At 40.1% G+C, this 19,516-nt stretch overlaps 2 protein-coding genes across 2 annotated transcripts; both read left to right on the forward strand.

Moving 5' to 3' along the window:
* Window positions 1-2,064: 2,064 nt before the first annotated feature.
* LOC121525383 (bile salt-activated lipase-like) lies at window positions 2,065-9,077 on the forward strand. Its single transcript, XM_041811366.1, has 10 exons — window positions 2,065-2,206; window positions 2,303-2,422; window positions 2,520-2,717; window positions 2,787-2,917; window positions 3,186-3,293; window positions 5,860-5,974; window positions 6,455-6,641; window positions 6,724-6,927; window positions 8,541-8,750; window positions 8,831-9,077. Exons 1-10 carry the CDS (start codon window positions 2,170-2,172, stop codon window positions 9,006-9,008), a joined length of 1,488 nt encoding a protein of 495 aa, XP_041667300.1. The 5' UTR covers window positions 2,065-2,169; the 3' UTR covers window positions 9,009-9,077.
* Window positions 9,078-10,962: 1,885 nt separating this feature from the next.
* LOC121525171 (bile salt-activated lipase-like) lies at window positions 10,963-19,054 on the forward strand. The gene is made up of 11 exons (XM_041811019.1): window positions 10,963-11,045; window positions 13,271-13,418; window positions 13,515-13,634; window positions 13,732-13,929; window positions 13,999-14,129; window positions 14,393-14,500; window positions 15,572-15,686; window positions 16,267-16,453; window positions 16,541-16,744; window positions 18,521-18,730; window positions 18,811-19,054. The coding sequence occupies exons 1-11, from the start codon at window positions 10,983-10,985 to the stop codon at window positions 18,986-18,988; spliced, it is 1,662 nt and encodes a 553-aa protein (XP_041666953.1). The 5' UTR covers window positions 10,963-10,982; the 3' UTR covers window positions 18,989-19,054.
* Window positions 19,055-19,516: the final 462 nt, after the last annotated feature.

Raw genomic sequence — 19,516 nt, forward strand, 5'->3', positions numbered from 1 at the left:
CATTCCCTGGTTAACTAGCTGTAAGTTACTTGTTCATTCCCTGGTCAACTAGCTGTAAGTTACTGGTTCATTCCCTGGTTAACTAACAGTAAGTTATTGGTTCATTCCCTGGTTAACTAGCTGTAAGTTACTGGTTCATTCCCTGGTTAACTAGCTGTAAGTTACTGGTTCATTCCCTGGTTAACTAGCTGTAAGTTACTGGTTCATTCCCTGGTTAACTAGCTGTAAGTTACTGGTTCATTCCCTGGTTAACTAGCTGTAAGTCACTTGTTCATTCCCTGGTTAACTAACAGTAAGTTACTTGTTCATTCCCTGGTTAACTAGCCATAAGTTACCGGTTCATTCCCTGGTTAACTAGCTGTAAGTTACTGGTTCATTCTCTGGTTAACTAGCTGTAAGTTACTGGTTGATTCTCTGGTTAACTAGCTGTAAGTTACTGGTTGATTCCCTGGTTAACTAGCTGTAAGTTACTTGTTCATTCCCTGGTTTACTAGCTGTAAGTTACTGGTTCATTCCCTGGTTAACTAGCTGTAAGTTACTGGTTCATTCCCTGGTTAATTAGCTGTAAGTTACCTTGGTTAACTTACAGTAAGTTACTTGTTCATTCCCTGGTTTACTAGCTGTAAGTTACTGGTTCATTCCCTGGTTAACTAGCTGTAAGTTACTGGTTCATTCCCTGGTTAATTAGCTGTAAGTTACCTTGGTTAACTTACAGTAAGTTACTGGTTCATTCCTTGGTTAACTAACAGTAAGTTACTTGTTCATTCCCTGGTTAACTAGCTGTAAGTCACCTTGGTTAACTAACAGTAAGTTACTGGTTCATTCCCTGGTTAACTACCGGTTCATTCCCTGGTTAACTAAAAGTAAGTCACTTGTTCATTCCCTGGTTAACTAGCCATAAGTTACTAGTTCATTCCCTGGTTAACTAGCTGTAAGTTACGTATTCTTTTCCTGGCTAATTAGCATAAAATAACTCATTCTTTCCTTGCTTAACTAGCAATTTATTCATTTCCTGGTTTTCAAATGGTTAGTTACTCATTCTTTTCCTGGTTAACTAGCAGAGAGTTGATCCTACCTTGACCGGTTAACTAGCTGTATGTTTTTTCATTATTTCCCAGGTTAACTAGTGATTAATTCTTTTCCTGATCAACAAGCAGTATATTACTCATTCATTCTCTTGTTAGCTCACAGGTAATTACTTGTTTTTGTGGATAACTTGTAGTGACTTACTAATTTTTCTCTGTTTAACTTGTACTTAGTGACTTATTTTTCACTGATAAACTAGCTTAAAATATTTTCCCTTGTTCAGCAGTATGTAACTTGTTCTTTCCCTGGTAATTAACAGCAAGATACCCTGGTGAACAAGGAATAAGTCTTTATAGTTAACTAGCACTAACATACTAGCAGTGCAAGCAGTGAATTAACTCGCTGTTAGTTACCTGTTACTTGTCCTTTCACCAGTAACCAGGACAAATTCTTTGCCAGCATAACTAGCAACTGATAGCTAATTCATTCACTGGTTTACAAGCCGTTAGTTAGTCCTTCTTTACTGTGTTAACAAACAGTTAGGTAGTCATTCCTTAGGTGCTTAACTAGAAGTAAATTACTGGTTATTTCCCAGGTTCTTTCCCTGGTTTATCGGTACGTTTCTTTTTCTTTCCCTAATTAACTTTTGGTTACTTACTCATTTGTCCCTGGTTATTTAGCTGTAAGCTAAGTTAGTTACTCCTTCTTTCCCTGTGTAAATATCAATGCGTTACTCATTCTTGCCTTAGTTTACTACCATTAAGTTTTCAGTTCTCCCCCTGGTAAATTAGTAGTTAATTAGTTGTTCTTTCCCATATTCACTAGTGATTAGTTACTCCGTCTTTCCCTGTGTAAATATCAATGCGTTACTCATTCTTGCCATAGTTTTCTACTTCCTTCTTTCCCTGTGTAACTATCAGTACATTACTTGTTTTTCCCTGGTCAACTAGCAGTAAGCAGTAAGTGTTTCTGTAAATGTCACTGTTTAAATCTGTTGTTGAATTTGAAATACCGTGTTCATTGTGTCCCCAGCTTGGTGTGGTTCAAACAGAAGGGGGCAGTGTTCAGGGACAAAACATCCCCCTGGGCCTGTTCCGCTCTGTCGATGTTTTCAAAGGAATCCCCTTCGCTGCCAAGCCGGAAATGCTCGAGAAGCCCCAACCTCACCCTGGCTGGAGTGGTGAGTCAAGTCTGGACTAGAATAAATTGATTGCAATAACTCATTTTTTCATTAAATAAGAAGGGAAAAGATGATCAATATATTCTTAATTACCAGGCATACTGAAGGCAACAAAGTTTGCTCCAAGATGTATGCAGATGAACATGCTTCAGACCTCCAGTTTTGGCAGCGAGGACTGCCTCTACCTCAACATCTGGGTTCCTCAGGGCAGACAGGGTAGATTTTTATTCACTAAACATTAAAAATACAGTCAAGATTATGGAAGCAGCTGGAATGTGGATGAATTATTTCATCTTTCCCTGTTTTTCCTCAGTGTCATCAGATCTCCCAGTCATGATCTGGTTCTATGGAGGGGGCTTCATGGTTGGTGGTTCTATGGGGCCAAATTTCCTGAACAACTACCTGTACAGCGGTCAGGAGATCGCAGACAGAGGCAATGTTATTGTGGTGTCTGTTGGCTACCGTGTGGGAACGCTGGGCTTCCTCAGCACTGGGGACTCTGATTTACCAGGTAAGAGATATTTATGAGACTTTTAGCTGAGTTGATGATGTGTTAAACCCACATTTGTTATCACGACAGGAAACTTTGGTTTGTGGGACCAGCATGCTGCCATCACCTGGGTGCACAGGAACATCCACTCATTTGGAGGAGATCCTGAAAACATCACCCTGTTTGGAGAGTCTGCAGGTGGAGCTAGTGTCAGCTTCCAGGTGAGAGGCCTCAGTAAAATAACCTCTTATTTAACATATTTATGAATGTTTATAGCAGAGAAATGTTTTTATATCAACAATAAAGAGCAACCCACGACATTAGCACTATAGTTAATGCTCTTCGTCTTCTTTTTAAATAGAAATTGTGTATTTAAGATATAAAAATTGACATTTTCTATGTTTTTTTGGAGCCAAAGCCAAATAAATATTCATGTAATCACACCTTCATTTACTTTTTTTGCATTTTTATAAATTTATCCTAACACAGAGTATCTCCCCCCACAACAAAGGCCTGGTGAGGAGAGCCATCTCCCAAAGCGGTGTTGCTCTCTGCCCATGGGCCATGAGCAAGAACCCACGCAAGGTTGCTCTGGAGGTACGTCATTGGGAAGGAGACCTTAATTTCAACCCCTTGGATATTTCACCCTTAATTGATTTTACTAATCAATCATGGTCATTATAATTAGGCTTTTTTGACAGAAATTCAAAACCTCTTTAATGTCAAACTGAAAACAGATTCCTACAATTTCTATTATTCAGAAATATGTAGTGTACAACAAGTGACTGCATAGATATTCACCCCCTTTAGAGTGACTGACCTAATTCAACAGAGGTCCAGCCGACCTGTGCTAGTTATTTTACAATTGGTGAAATAAGCATCACCTGAGCGCAGTGAATGTGTCTCAAGCAAGGTTGTTATAGCTCACTAAATAACTAAAACTAAAATCCAAAAATCAATTTAGTTAACTGAAACTAAATAAAAACAAAGCTTTACAACAAAAAGGAAAACTAACTAAAACTGTATAGTGCGCTTACAAAACTAACTAAAATAAAATAAAAATGGAGACAGAATATCCTTAGTTTTAGTCTTTGACACAACCGTACTGACTGGCACCAACACCCAACTCTGGGGAGTGGAAAATTACCAGATCTGATTGATTAAGACTTTACATGGTGGTAGTTTTATGTCTGGAGTTGTATTCAAACATCATCACTAAATAAATAAATGATAAGTGAAGAGTAGCCTGTTTGAATATGTTTCTAAAAATGTATGATGCTCACTCGGCCCTGACATCTATCCATAAAAAAACTAAAACTAACACTGAAACTAATAAAAACTACACTAAAACGAAGTGTTTTTGCAAAATAAAAACTAAGCTACACTACCAAACCAGCAGTCAAAACTAATGAAAACTAAACTGAAATAGAACACAGAAAGTGAAAACGAATTAAAAGTAGAAACTAATGAAAAATCCCAAACTATTAATACTTTGGTCTCAAGTGATTTTAGTATAAAGACACCTGTGTCTGGAAGGTCCAGTTACTTGTTAATCAGTATTCCTGGCTACCATTACACCACAATGACAAAAGAACACTCTAAGAATCTCAGAGGAAAAAGTTATTGAAAAGTGTAGGTCAGGGGAAGGATACAAAAAAAAAAAAATCCCAAGGCCTTGAACATCCCCTGGAGTTGATTTAAATCCATCATCAAGAAATAGAAGTAATATTGCACATGTGTAAATCTACCTCGATTAGGCCGTCCTCACAAACTGACTGACCATGAAAGAAGGAGACTTGTGAGGCCACCAAGACACCAATGATTACTCTGAAGGAGTTCCAAGCTTCAGCAGCTGAGATGGGAGAGACTCTGCATACAGCTGTTTCCGGGGTACTTCACTTGACAAAGTTTTATGGGAGGGTGGCAAAAAGAAAGCCACTGTTGAAGAAAACTCAAATTACATCTGTGCTAGAGTTTGCCAAAGGGCATGTGGGAGATTTCATGGTCAAGTGGAAGAAAGTTCTTTGGTGGTGGCAGCATCATACTGTGGGGATGATTCTTGGCAGCCAGCGCTGGAAGACTTGTAAAGGTAGAGGGTAAAATGAATCCAGCAAAATCCTGGAGGACAATCTTTTTTTTAATTTATCCTTTATTTTGTCTGCAAGAGAACTACAGCTTGACACAAGATTTACTTTCCAGCAAGACAATGACCTGAAGCATGCAGGGAAAGGTACACCTCTGTGCTCAGTCTAATGGAGAATTTGTGGTTGGACTTTAAATGGGCTGTTCATACCTGATCCCAGTGCAGCAGGGCTTGAGCAGTTTTGCAAAGAAGAATGGAGTAAAATTGCAGTGTCTAGATGTATAAGCCTGACTGAGACCTATCCACACAGACTCAGTGCTGTGATTGTAGCCAAATGTTCATCTATTAAATACTGACAGGGGTTGGATATTTATGGAGTCACTTATTTAACCTAACCAATTTTTTAGTAAATTAACATTTACTTTGTAGAAATCTGTTTTCACTTTGACATTAATGATTTTTTTTTTGTGTGGAAAAAGCAAAATTATAGTGACCATGATTGTTTTAAGAAATCAACAAAAGGGTTAAACATCCAAGGGGTGAATTGGCTGTAACATGCAGGACATAGATTCATTTACTCAGCTTACACAGCTAAGTGGTGCAGATGATTCACTGTATGATGAGTGGACACTTGTTTTTAGCTTGCGGTCAACACCAGGGTGATGAGTCCATGACTGAAAATGACACAGACACAAGCTTTGTGATAGATGGACTCACAACAACTTATGTGCTGAATGTAGGCTGCCTAGAAACTGCGCCTTTGTCATCAGAGGAGGATGTCATTGTCTTGACATTGTACTAACTCTGCAGTTGCCACAGTGATGTTAAGTTATTTTTTAGGTTTATACCTGAGAAAAAAATACTAAGTTCCTGTCTTTGGTGACCTCAGTGGCAGATACAGCCATGCATTTCCAACATGGAATCGCCACAGATGGTCTTCTGAGGTTAGCTTCAGAAACCAGTGGGTGATGTCACTGAGTGTACGTCCATGTTAGTAGACATGAAGCCCCTGTTAGCCTTAGTATGGTAAAAAAAAATGTTTTCCTGGGCTTCTTAAAATCTTTATTGTCATGGATGCAGGTTGCTGAGAAGGTCGGCTGTCCCACTGATGAGCGTATGGTGGCCTGTCTGAAATCTATTGATGCCGAGACTCTCACCATGGCTGCTCCCAGAATTGAGCAAGGATCTCCAGATTGTGAGCACAATTTTCTAACATTCAAGGTTTAAAAGCCTGCTTATAAAATGTATACATGTTAATCAAAGTAATTCAAAAGGTACATCGGCAGTTAAAACAGACCCTGTAAAGTGAAAAAAAATCTGTTTTAAGATTTGTTGTATGGCAGGTTATGAACCCATAGTTCAAATTTCATTTGGCTCTAACATCTCCAAGTTTTTCAAATTAAGCTTAAAAATCATGAAAAATGAGGAAGTAAAATCTGCTGCGTGATGGTGTGAGCTGAGGCCACACCCGCTTAGGAGAAATCCAATCCTCTCAAGTTTAGATCTCAGTGTTTTCACATGTTTACAGCAACCATATTCCAACATATCTATCTCAAATTTTGGATTTCACTTTACAGGGGGTTAAATATGCTTTATTTACGATTGAATAATACTATTTAAATTTGTCCATGATATTAAAGGCAGCCTTGCCTATACTGTGTGACTGTTTTCTCAGATCCTGGTGTGCTGAACCTGCTTCTGTCTCCTGTTGTTGATGGCGACTTCCTCCCCGATCACCCCGCCAACCTGTTCCAAAACGCAGCTGACATCGACTACATCGTAGGAGTGAATAACATGGATGGGCATCTTTTCACCTTACAGGACATTCCCTCCCTGGGTAGCAAGACTAAAGAAACTCCAGTGTAAGCTGATTTATCATCAGACAAGATTTTGCTTTGAGAGAAAAGTTATTTTTCTTTAACAGTGCCTTGTGATTTGTTTTAGAGAAGATCTAAAGAGACTCCTTGCTTCTTACTCTAAAGAGTTTGGAAAAGACAGTACAGATGTTGCCTTCGCTGAGTACTCATCAGACTGGGAGTCATCACCCAGCCAGGACACCATCAAGAGGACTGGTGTGGACATTGGGACTGACTACATCTTCATAGTTCCTGCACAGATAGCCCTCTACCTGCACGCTGAAAACGCCAAGTAAGACAACTTTCCTTCGTCTTCATACTTGAGATACATTCAAGTTTCTGGAGATGTTTGTTTTTCCTCGAGGGGTTTGCCTGAGAAAGTGAAAGTGTTAAATACAAGGGAGCAGAACACTGTAGTGTTTATTTAGAGATCAAACTTCAGACTTCTGTTGAACAGCTTTTACCAAACATGAATAGGCTTTCTGAAGAGAAATAAACCAAAGTGGCTCTCATCACTCAGACACAGCCTTCAGTCTGAACATGGCAGCTAAATCATCAGAGATTTTAGTTTGCATACTATGGAAGTTTTGTGGTACAAAGGAGCATTTGAAATTTTGAAACCCCTGAATGCAGAGTGCACAAGACAACCAAATCCTTCAGTTGTTGGGTTAGACCTCAAAGCACGAGCTTAAGATCCAAAATTACATTATTTGATTAAAAAAACAAACAAACTTTGTCCTAGTAGGGACATTTTTCTTTGACTCCATCCCACAGTTACTAAATCAAAACAGTGCCTATAAAAACTTTTCACCCTCTTGGATGTTTGACCCTTTTATTGATTTTATACATCACTGATGGCCAATCTTTTTTTTACACAAAACTCTTCAATGTCAAAGTGAAAACAGATTTCTAAAATGTAATGCCAATTAAGTAAAAATATGTAAGACTTTCCCCTTCTTTGCTGCCTTCATTTTACCCGCCACCTTTACAAGTCTTCCAGCGCTGGCTGCTGAGAAGCATCCCCACAGCATGATGCTGCCACCACAGTACTTCACTGCTGCTACTGCTCCAAACTTTCAAAAGAAGTTCCTCTGCTCTCTCTTGCAGCCCACTGACTCTCCATTTGTATAAGTTCTTCAGTGCTCTGCGGTTCATACAAATATCCTTTCGTATCCACAGGAAATGGCACATCATCATCACTCGAGTTGAAATTAAGGATGTTCCTAAGCGTCTATTTCCATATTCGGCTAAACACTCTCTACAGCAAGGCTAACATTACAAGCTAGCGCTACCAGCCTTCGTTCCTCTTTGCAGATTAATATCGTGCTTTGATTTGTGGCCTCTTCTCACTTTGGGTGGAAGTTGTATGTGAGTTCAACCCTCAACAGCCTACATACCACTTTATTTCCATTTACTGTTTTAAAAAACTGTCATACCGGGCAGTTCCTAATACATGCTAACCGCAAAGGCACCAGTAAGCTTCTTGTGTTTACAGCCACGAAGTCCCAGACAGGAAGGCAAGGCAGCTGCCATTATCTGAAGCTACAACGACCTCTAGTGGCGGGAGGTCCATTACTGTGTAAAAGAGCATTATAGACCGGGATTTCAAGCCTGTGTTTATAAAAATGATGGGTAATTCATTTAGCTGACTCGTAAATTCCGCTTTGGTGATTAACTGCGCGCATCCTTAGTCAAAATCACTCATATTATCTTTGTTTTAGCTTGGTGTGGTGTTATTATCCCTGTAGAAGCCCACGAACCCACACAGCTAATCAGAGGATCAGTGCCGGAGGCAGAAGGAGACAAAATTCCCAAAGCTGCATCGTAAATTAATTCCAACATAAATAATGCAAGTTTATCTTATCCTGGCTGTAAACAATCTTTATTAAAAACACCATCATTTAGGTCTGGCCGTACCTTCTCCTACCTGCTGTCTGAGCCCAGTATGATGGCTGGACCCGACAAACCGTACCACGACTGGGTGGGATCTGACCACGCTGATGACCTGCAGTTTGTGTTTGGAAAACCTTTCACCACACCGAAGGCTTATGGGGACAGACACAGAGACCTGTCTGCTTACATGATCGCCTACTGGACTAACTTTGCAAGAACTGGGTAAAACAGATTGCTAATGCACATAAATCAGCACTTTGGGCATTGTTATGGTTGTTTAATATCACATTTTCTTTTAAAAGGGATCCAAACCAAGGAAACCTGAAGGTGCCTGCTATCTGGCCTGAATTTACCCTCCCTGGACAGCCATTCCTGGACATCCATGGAAAGATGAACGAGAGCTCCATTGGACAGGGAATGAGGCTTCGTTTTGTTCGTCTCTGGACCAGCGTCCTCCCCAGCCTTCCCACAGATGTGTAACACAAGCTCAGTGATGTGTTTTTGGATTAGAAATTATCTTCTGAAAAAATGCCTGTATTAAAAAAAACTTTGGGCACAAAACAGTGTTTTTGCACTGATTTATGCAACCACCCACCAACACTTCTAAATACATATTTCTTGAGAGTAATGGAAGAACTGTCATATAGTGATTTATATGATGAGAAAAAAAAAAACATTCAGCATCGCCTACTTTTCAAAGCCATGTAAACTAGTCTGCTCAGGGATTGGACTGTCCTCTTTAAACACTATTTTGGGGGCTGCCATGTCCAGGCTCTGTGAAGCTTCAGGCTAATATTATCATTGCTATCATCATTAAATGCAAGGTTTTTTGGAGCAAAGTCTGCAGACAAGCAGACCTAGACAGTGACCAAATGGGCCAAATGCAGCCCATGGTCTATTTTTGATACACTGGCAGCAAATTCTAAAAATAAAGTTTAACATGGCCCTCATGAAGATAGCACTCAACTGTCCTGTACTTCTTAGTTTTGACACTCTGGAGTGCTGCTGTGTTACTTTTTTACTTTACTGTAAATGGAAAACATATTAACAGCCAAAATAATTAAAGATAGATTATGGCTGCAGCATGACTTGTGCTCCACAATCTGCTTGGTTTTAGGGTCCGATTTAAGGCATATTCCGCAAATCATTGTCAAAGACAATGAGAGGGTCTGGCTGCAGACTGTACATCTCTGATAGACACTTTTGAAATAAAATCAGATTGAACTTCTATTCAGGGTTAGGGTAAGGGTAAAGGTTTGGACACCAAAAGTTAAAAAAACAATCTGCTTACAGGAAAAAAGCTTGTCTTCGATGAAAACATTCTAAGACAGCAAGTGTAGCTCACGTAAATCTATTAGCTGTGTAACTAAGGACCTTACGTAAAACATAGCTAACATAGCTAAAGCCAAGCTCTAAAAGCAGCTCCATAAGCTACATAGGTACGTTTTCTATGTAGCTACCTTAGCTTTAACTAGGTTCGCTCAGGCTCACCTTACTGGCTTATGTAGTGATATTAATTTCATAGCTGGCATAGATGCATACCTAATTTAGCAAAAATTAAGATCACAAGCAGACATTTAAGCAAGGTGGGTATGTTCTCTATGTAGCTACCTTAGCTTTAACTAGGTTTGCTCAGGCTGACCTCGCTAAAGCAAACTTAGTTCCGTTGGCTAATGTAGTAATGCTAATTTCGTAGCTAGCATACATTCAGACAGTACGAGTGTCAGTGGAGCATCAAGCTCCTTGGCTGAGGAGGTGCTGCGTTCGAGCGTTGCGTCACTGTCCAGGACAGGTGAACAATTTAATCTCAGTTTTCCCTCCAACAGTGGTGGGTGAGTTCACCTGGATTAGATTCAGGTAAAAATGTCATGGTATACAGCGGGAAGAGCGCCGTGCACCACAGAATGCATCTGTTTAGATGCTGACATGAATCATCTGTTAAAGCTCTCAGCTGTGGATAGAACAGGAGAGCGTACAGGCAACTGATGAGAAAGTGCCAGTATGCTGGAAGAAGTTCTGGTATGCCAAGGGGCAAAATTTAGAAGTGCCAGGACTGCTTACCTGTGCATACCGGCCCACTTGAAGCATTGTAGTTAAAGCTAAGATAGCTACATAGAGAACATACCCACCTAGCTTACATAGCTACTTGTGGCAGCTAGCTTTTGGCACATAAAAACTTGAGTGTGATTCACTGTGGGACGTTTTAAGTGAGGTTAACAGTTATGACAAGAGAATGTGTGAAAACAGACCTCTAGAGCCAGTTGTCACTGTTTACACCAGGTTGTTTCCTATCAGAGGTTTAGAGGTCGTGGTCAGCCAAAACACAGGGAAACGGTAAGTGTGTAATGTTACATAACACAGATGAATGTCTATATTTAACATTTATTTTCTCTAGGGGTCTATCTTGTGTATATAAGCACCTGCAGAGGCCGTAGCTCACTCTGGAGAGTAGTCATGGATCAACTGAAGATTCTGTTTGCTGTTGTTTTGTCTCTGGCCACGGCTTCAGCAGCCACAGTAAGTCTGATGGACTTTTAACTTGGTAGATCTTGCACATGTGAATCAAGAATTCAGGAATTTTCAGGTAATTTAATGTAAATTTAGGAAATCTTTAAAAATATGGGGAAATTTCATTGATAAATTTGGGGAGGTTGTGTTATTAAATTTTAAAATAACTCCATGAAAAATTCAGGGTTGTTGATGGTCATTTTCTGTCAGTTTCACAGATTATTTGTAGAATGTATTTTTAAATTTGGAAATTTATGGGGGAATAACCTTGATGGGCTTTTAGAAAACTATTTGTAGGATGTTTAGGCTTTATGATAAAGTTTTATTGTGTCATTCAGGGAATATGTGAAAAAAAATGGGTTACTTTTAATGGGAAAATTAAAGCTATATTTTTGAATTTCCACAGACATTTTAGGTTATTCTCTTTGAAATGTTATGGCATGTGTGGATTTAGAAAAGGGAATTTTCAAAATTTACTGTGGAAATATTGTTGATGCTTGGCCTTAACAAGTCCTTGTTGTCCATTATCAAAACTATGGCAAAAATGCCTCTACCATACCTTTTCAGTGACTGACACCTTACTGATTGAGGACCCCCAACAACTGATCACCTGACCAACACAAAGCCAAAATATACCCTCTAAATGTGACCTAGTTGCTTACAGGACCTTTGGCAGATTTGTGTATTGTGAGGGGGATTACACAGGGCATTCACTGTGGCTGAATCAATCAGTGCTGTGCCAGGTGTATGTGGCTGAGTCAATCAGTGCTGTGCCAGGTGTATGTGGCTGAGTCAATCAGGGCTGGGCCAGGTGTATGTGGCTGAGTCAATCAGTGCTGTGCCAGGTGTATGTGGCTGAGTCAATCAGGGCTGGGCCAGGTGTGTGTGGCTGATCAGCACTGAGTGAGACCAGGTGTGGAGAGCTTATATATGCTCTTGGGTTGCAGCTCTCAGTGCAGACTCATTATCTCACCTTCAGAGGTACTGAGAGCATCTCCTTGGGTTTTTTCCTGTGTCTTTCTATGTGAAGTCTCTCAAGCACTGTCGACTCTTTCCTCAGAGCTTTTTTCATTTAAATTACTAGTTACCCCAGTAGTGGTTGATGCTGGAGGTATAACCAGCTTTTCTTTGTTTCTCTCTTGAACCCCAGTCTGGGCATCTTTGAGTTTCTTCTGAAGACAGTTGTCTCACTCTCCCTACAAGTCTAAGTTTCTTTTCAGCTGCACGGCAGCAGTGGTTCAGTTTCTCTTTTCTACTATTAATTAGAGCGGGAGTTATTAGTTGGGCTTATCATTTTGCTTTGGTATTCTCCCCTTTCCCTTTTATCGCTTGCGATTTAGTGGTTATCCTTCTAGGATAACTTTTTGAAACCTACGGTCTGCATTTGTGTCCCACTGCCCCTCCCCCCTGACAGTGTATATCATTTTTGGTAAAAAAATAAAAAAAACAGTCCTGTTCAAAGACAAGACTGAGCTTGCATACTTATCAGGTCCTACTGATCCCAGTTATGTGGGAGAAACTAAAATGCATTCAAAACAAAGCTCAGTTCTCAGAAAGCTAAAGAAGCGGTATGCGGCATTGTTATCTAAGTACAGTAGAAACCTTACAATGCTCTTATAACACTGTATGGTACAGAACAGAGCAGTTTAACAGATTATTTTCAATGACTGAATGAACAGATTCTCTCTTCAATGGCACAGAAGTATGGCATGTACTGTGGCAGTAGTTATGCGCTTCTCTGCCCCCTATCGACACTGACTGAACCGGCATAGTCACGCCTGCAGTCTAACATACTAACAGTGCAAGCAGTGAATTACAAATTTGTTCCCTTATTAACCCGCAGTTAGTTACCTGTTAGTTACATGTCCTTTCCCTGTTAACCAGGACAAATTCTTTGCCTGCATAACTAGCAACTGATAGATAATTCATTCACTGGTTTACAAACTGTTAGTTACTCCCTCTTTACCTTGTTAACACACAGTCACTCCTTAAGTGCTTAACTAGAAGTAAATTACTGCTTATTTCCCAGGTTCTTTCCCTGGTTTAGCAGTACGTTTCTTGTTCTTTCCCTGATTAACTTTTGGTTACTTACTCATTTGTCCCTGGTTACTGTAACTATCAGTACATTACTTGTTTTTCCCTGGTCAACTAGCAGTAAGCAGTAAGTGTTTCTGTAAATGTCACTGTTTAAATCTGTTGTTGAATTTGAAATACCGTGTTCATTGTGTCCCCAGCTTGGTGTGGTTCAAACAGAAGGGGGCAGTGTTCAGGGACAAAACATCCCCCTGGGCCTGTTCCGCTCTGTCGATGTTTTCAAAGGAATCCCCTTCGCTGCCAAGCCGGAAATGCTCGAGAAGCCCCAACCTCACCCTGGCTGGAGTGGTGAGTCAAGTCTGGACTAGAATAAATTGATTGCAATAACTCATTTTTTCATTAAATAAGAAGGGAAAAGATGATCAATAATTTCTTTATTTCCAGGCATACTGAAGGCAATAAAGTTTGCTCCAAGATGTATGCAGATGAACATGCTTCAGACCTCCAGTTTTGGCAGCGAGGACTGCCTCTACCTCAACATCTGGGTTCCTCAGGGCAGACAGGGTTGATTTTTATTCACTAAACATTAAAAATACAATCAAGATTATGGAAGCAGCTGGAATGTGGATGAATTATTTCATCTTTCCCTGTTTTTCCTCAGTGTCATCAGATCTCCCAGTCATGATCTGGTTCTATGGAGGGGGCTTCATGAGTGGTGGTTCCATGGGGCCAAATTTCCTGAACAACTACCTGTACAGCGGTCAGGAGATCGCAGACAGAGGCAATGTTATTGTGGTGTCTGTTGGCTACCGTGTGGGAACGCTGGGCTTCCTCAGCACTGGGGACTCTGATTTACCAGGTAAGAGATATTTATGAGACTTTTAGCTGAGTTGATGATGTGTTAAACCCACATTTGTTATCATGACAGGAAACTTTGGTTTGTGGGACCAGCATGCTGCCATCACCTGGGTGCACAGGAACATCCGCTCGTTTGGAGGAGACCCTGAAAACATCACCCTGTTTGGAGAGTCTGCAGGTGGAGCTAGTGTCAGCTTCCAGGTGAGAGGCCTCAGTAAAATAACCTCTTATTTAACATATTTATGAATGTTTATAGCAGAGAAATGTTTTTATATCAACAATAAAGAGCAACCCACGACATTAGCACTGTAGTTTATGCTCTTCGTCTTCTTTTTAGATGGAAATTTATTTAAGATCTAAAAATTGACATTTTCTATGTTTTTGGAGCCAAAGCCAAATAAATATTCATGTAACCACACCTTCATTTACTTATTTTATATTTTTATAAATTTATTCCAACACAGAGTCTCTCCCCTCACAACAAAGGCCTGGTGAGGAGAGCCATCTCTCAGAGCGGTGTTGCTGTTTGTCCATGGGCCATGAGCAAGAACCCACGCAAGGTTGCTCTGGAGGTATGTCATTGGGAATGAGATCTTAATATTGGATTAAGGAATTGGTTTTGAAACTAAATGTTCATCATTCTATTGAAATAATGTTGAATACATTTAGAAGTTATAGAGGTATGAACTGAAAAATCTAAATTGACTGTGTCCATAGACACCATTAACAGTGAGTGCGTATAAAAAGTATCCACCCCCTTGGATATTTCATCCTTAATTGATTTCATAAATCAATCATGTTCAGTATCATTTGGCTTTATTGACAGAAATTAAAAGCATCTTTAATGTCAAAGTGAAAACAGATTTCTGCAATTTCAATTATTCAAACATATGCAGTGTTTAGTAAATTAACATTTACTTTGTGGAAATCTGTTTTCACTTTGACATTAATGATTTTTTTTGTGTGGAGAAAGCCAAATTATAGTGATCATGATTGTTTTAAGAAATCAATAAAAGGGTTAGACATCCAAGGGGGTGAATATTTTTTATCAGGAGCATATTTCTTTTTATTGAAAATGCACTAAACTTTTTCAGAGAGAACCTTTAGAGAGGAGTGTTGGCTGTAAAGTGCAGGACATTGATTCATTTACTCAGCTTACACAGCTAAGTGGGGCAGATGATTCACTGTTTGATGACTGGACATTTGTTTTAGCTTGCAGTCAAGACCAGAGTGATGAGTCCATGACTGAAAATGACACAAACACAAGCTTTCTGATAGATGGACTCACAACAACTTATGTGCTGAATGTAGGCTGCCCATCTAATCACACATTAGAAACTGAGCCTACATCATCACAGGAGCACGCCATTGTCTTGACATTGTAATATCTCTGCAGGAATGTTAAGTTATTTTTTAGGTTTATACCTGACCTGAAGTCCTGACCTTGGTGACCTCAATGGCAGATACAGCCATGCATTTCCAATATGGCAACTGCCACAGATGGTCTTGAGAGGTTAGCTTCAGAAACCGATGGGTGATGTTACTGAGTCTACGTCCATGTTAGTAGTGAACCCCCTGTTAGCCTTAGTATGGTAAAAAATGTTCTGTTGGGCTTCTTAAAATCTTTATTTTCATGGATGCAGGTTGCTGAGAAGGTCGGCTGTCCCACTGATGAGCGTATGGTGGCCTGCCTGAAATCTATTGATGCCAAGACACTCACCATGGCTGCTGCAGGAGTTGAGCAAGGATCTCCAGATTGTGAGCACAATTTTCTAACATTCAAGGTTTAAAAATTTAAAAATGTTTAAGTAATTCAGAAGGTACATCAGCAGTAAAAACAGAACTTAAAGACCCTGTAAAGTAAAACAGAAAATCTGTATTTAGGTTTGGCTATTTCACTATTTTCACTTTGGCTATTTATTGATATTTATATTTGGCAAATTTACCTCTTAGTGAACAAAAACAGCATTTAACTGACTGTTAACTTTCAATAAAGGTAGTGACATCAGCTAACAACAGACTGTACTGAGATGAACTGCTCAGTGATTTTATAATGTAGTGTGAGAGGGGCGGGGCCATTCCCCACTGTGGGCTAGTGACATTACAAGCCAGCCAGGAAAGAGGTAAAAAACGTTCTTACGGTCTAAATCTAAAATTCAGTCACACATATCTCAGAGTTTTCACATTTACAAAAACTATATTCCAACATATCTAGTGTGTTAAGACACAAATTTTGGATTTCACTTTCCGGGGTCTTTAAATATGCTTTTTTATAATATTTAAATTTGTCCAAGATAATAAAGGCAGCCTTGCCTATGCTGTGTGACTGTTTTCTCAGATCCTGTTGTGCTGAACCTGCTTCTGTCTCCTGTTGTTGATGGCGACTTCCTCCCCGATCACCCCGCCAACCTGTTCCAAAACGCAGCTGACATCGACTACATCGTAGGAGTGAATAACATGGATGGGCATCATTTCACCGTACAGGACATTCCCTCCCTGGGTAACAAGACTAAAGAAACTCCAGTGTAAGTTGATTTATCATCACAGAGTGGTTCTTTTTGCTTTAAGAGAAAAGTTATTTTTCTTTAACAGTGCCTTGTGATTTGTTTTAGAGAAGATCTAAAGAGACTCCTTGCTTCTTACTCTAAAGAGTTTGGAAAAGACAGTACAGATGTTGCCTTCGCTGAGTACTCATCAGACTGGGAATCATCACCCAGCCAGGACACCATCAAGAGGACTGGTGTGGACATTGGGACTGACTACATCTTCCTGGTTCCTGCACAGATAGCCCTCTACCTGCACGCTGAAAACGCCAAGTAAGACAACTTTCCTTCGTCTTCATACTTGAGATACATTCAAGTTTCTGGAGATGTTTGTTTTTCCTCGAGGGGTTTGCCTGAGAAAGTGAAAGTATTAAATACAAGGGAGCAAAACACTGTAGTGTTTATTTAGAGATCAAACTTCAGACTTCTGTTGAACAGCTTTTACCAAACATGAATAGGCTTTCTGAAGAGAAATAAACCAAAGTGGCTCTCATCACTCAGATACAGCCTTCAGTCTGAACATGGCAGCTAAATCATCAGAGGTTTTAGTTTGCATACTCAGGAAGTTTTTGTGGTACAAAGGAGCATTTGAACTTTTAACACCCCTGAATGCAGAGTGCACAAGACAACCAAATCCTTCAGTTGTTGGGTTAGACTTCAAAGCACGAGCTTAAGATCCAAAATTACATTATTTGATTAAAAAAACAAACAAACTTTGTCCTAGTAGGGACATTTTTCTTTGACTCCATCCCACAGTTACTAAATCAATACAGTGTCTATAAAAACTTTTCACCCCCTTGGATGTTTGACCCTTTTATTGATTTTATACATCACTGATGGCCAATGTTTTTTTTACACAAATCTCCACAATGTCAAAGTGAAAACAGATTTCTAAAATGTAATGCCAATTAAGTAAAAATATGTAAGACTTTCCTCTACTTTGCTGCCTTCATTTTACCTGCCACCTTTACAAGCCTTCCAGGGCTGGCTGCTGAGAAGCATCCCCACAGCATGACGCTGCCACCGTAGTAGTTCACAGTGGATTTAGGGTAGTCCACCAAACATGTCTGATGGCCAAAAAGCCCCAATTTGGTCTCATCAGACCAAAGAACTTTGTCCACGTGACCATGGAGTCTCCCAAATGCTTTTCAGTGAACTTTAGTTGAGATTTAATATGAGGTTTTTTCAACAGTTGCTTTCTCTTTGCCACTCACCCATGAAGCTTTTAAGTATTTGCTTTTTCTTTGCCACTCTCCCATGAAGCTTTGACCCGAGCATGGGTTCACATTTTCAACACTTACACATCCAGGTAACTTGGGATCTCTCCTGCTCAAAACTTTCAAATGAAGTTCCTCTGCTCTCTCTTTCAGCTCGCTGCCTCTCCATCTGTATAAGTTCTTCGGTGTACTCTGGTTCATACAAATATCCTCTTGGATCCACAGTGAATGGCACATCATCATCACTCAAGTTGAAATCGCTCATATTATCTTTGTTTTAACTTGGTGAGGTGTTATTATCCCTGTAGAAGCCCACAGACCCTCAAAGCTGATCAGAGGATCAGTGTGTGGAGGCGGGAGGATACAAAATGCTGAAAGTTGTGCCGTAAATTAGTGCCTGACATGGGGGGGGGGGGGGGGGGTTTTCATAACAGTGTACTAGCAAGACACCATATTTTCTCGTCCCATTTTTATGTAAAACTTGTTAAACTACACGGATAAAGCATACCCATTTTAAAACTGCTATGCCACTGATATCTCTGTGCTCGTAATGACCACAGGCACATCTTTCACAGGAATCACTTGAGACTAATGCCAATACTATTGCCAAGCACCTCAACAACCCAACTACAAAAATCCCAGAATATCCCTTTAAGCTACTGGGTATTGGTTACATCCTGGAAAAAAAAGCCAAGGCCTACTTTTCTATCTCACCTCTAGACATTAAGCCTTAGACTGTTGACAGAAATAATGTACATACTAAAAGTGACATGGTCAAGTGTTGGTCTTGCCTTGGCTGTAAACAATCTTTATTAAAAACACCATCGTTTAGGTCTGGCTGTACCTTCTCCTACCTGCTGTCTGAGCCCAGTATGCTGGCTGGACCCGACAAACCGTACCACGACTGGGTGGGATCTGACCACGCTGATGACCTGCAGTTTGTGTTTGGAAAACCTTTCACCACACCGAAGGCTTATGGGGACAGACACAGAGACCTGTCTGCTTACATGATCGCCTACTGGACTAACTTTGCAAGAACTGGGTAAAACAGATTGCTAATGCACATAAATCAGCACTTTGGGCATTGTTATGGTTGTTTAATATCACATTTTCTTTTAAAAGGGATCCAAACCAAGGAAACCTGAAGGTGCCTGCTGTCTGGCCTGAATTTACCCTCCCTGGACAGCCATTCCTGGACATCCATGGAAAGATGAACGAGAGCTCCATTGGACAGGAAATGAGGCTTCGTTTTGTTCGTCTCTGGACCAGCGTCCTCCCCAGCCTTCCCACAGATGTGTAACACAAGCTCAGTGATGTGTTTTTGGATTAGAAATTATCTTCTGAAAAAATGCCTGTATTAAAAAAAACTTTGGGCACAAAACAGTGTTTTTGCACTGATTTATGCAACCACCCACCAACACTTCTAAATACATATTTCTTGAGAGTAATGGGAGAACTGTCATATAGTGATTTATATGATGAGAAAAAAAAAACATTCAGCATCGCCTACTTTTCAAAGCCATGTAAACTAGTCTGCTCAGGGATGGGACTGTCCACTTCAAACACCATGTCCAGGCTCTGTGAAGCTTCGGGCTAACATTATCATTGCCATCATCATTATTTGCAAGGTGAGATGACTTTTTGGAGCAAAATCTGCAGACAAGCAGATCTCGACAGTGACCAAATGGACCAAATGCAGCCCATGGTCTATTTTTGATATGCTGGCAGCAAATTCTAAAAATAAAGTTTAACATGGCCCTCATGAAGATAGCACTCAACTGTCCTGTACTTCTTAGTTTTGACACTCTGGAGTGCTGCTGTGTTACTC

The sequence above is a fragment of the Cheilinus undulatus genome, linkage group 17, assembly GCF_018320785.1.
Source record: "Cheilinus undulatus linkage group 17, ASM1832078v1, whole genome shotgun sequence".
NCBI lineage: Eukaryota > Metazoa > Chordata > Actinopteri > Labriformes > Labridae > Cheilinus > Cheilinus undulatus.

Excerpts from the sequence above, each read along its gene's own strand:
- LOC121525383 (XM_041811366.1), top strand. The coding sequence starts at position 2,170 with ATGCTCGAGAAGCCCCAACCTCACCCTGGCTGGAGTG. Across the intron at positions 5,975-6,454 it reads TGAGCAAGGATCTCCAGATT|ATCCTGGTGTGCTGAACCTG; the intron begins GTGAGCACAATT and ends CTGTTTTCTCAG. Across the intron at positions 8,751-8,830 it reads ACTAACTTTGCAAGAACTGG|GGATCCAAACCAAGGAAACC; the intron begins GTAAAACAGATT and ends TTCTTTTAAAAG.
- LOC121525171 (XM_041811019.1), top strand. The coding sequence starts at position 10,983 with ATGGATCAACTGAAGATTCTGTTTGCTGTTGTTTTGTCTCTGGCCACG. Across the intron at positions 13,419-13,514 it reads ACCTCACCCTGGCTGGAGTG|GCATACTGAAGGCAATAAAG; the intron begins GTGAGTCAAGTC and ends CTTTATTTCCAG. Across the intron at positions 16,454-16,540 it reads AAGACTAAAGAAACTCCAGT|AGAAGATCTAAAGAGACTCC; the intron begins GTAAGTTGATTT and ends GATTTGTTTTAG.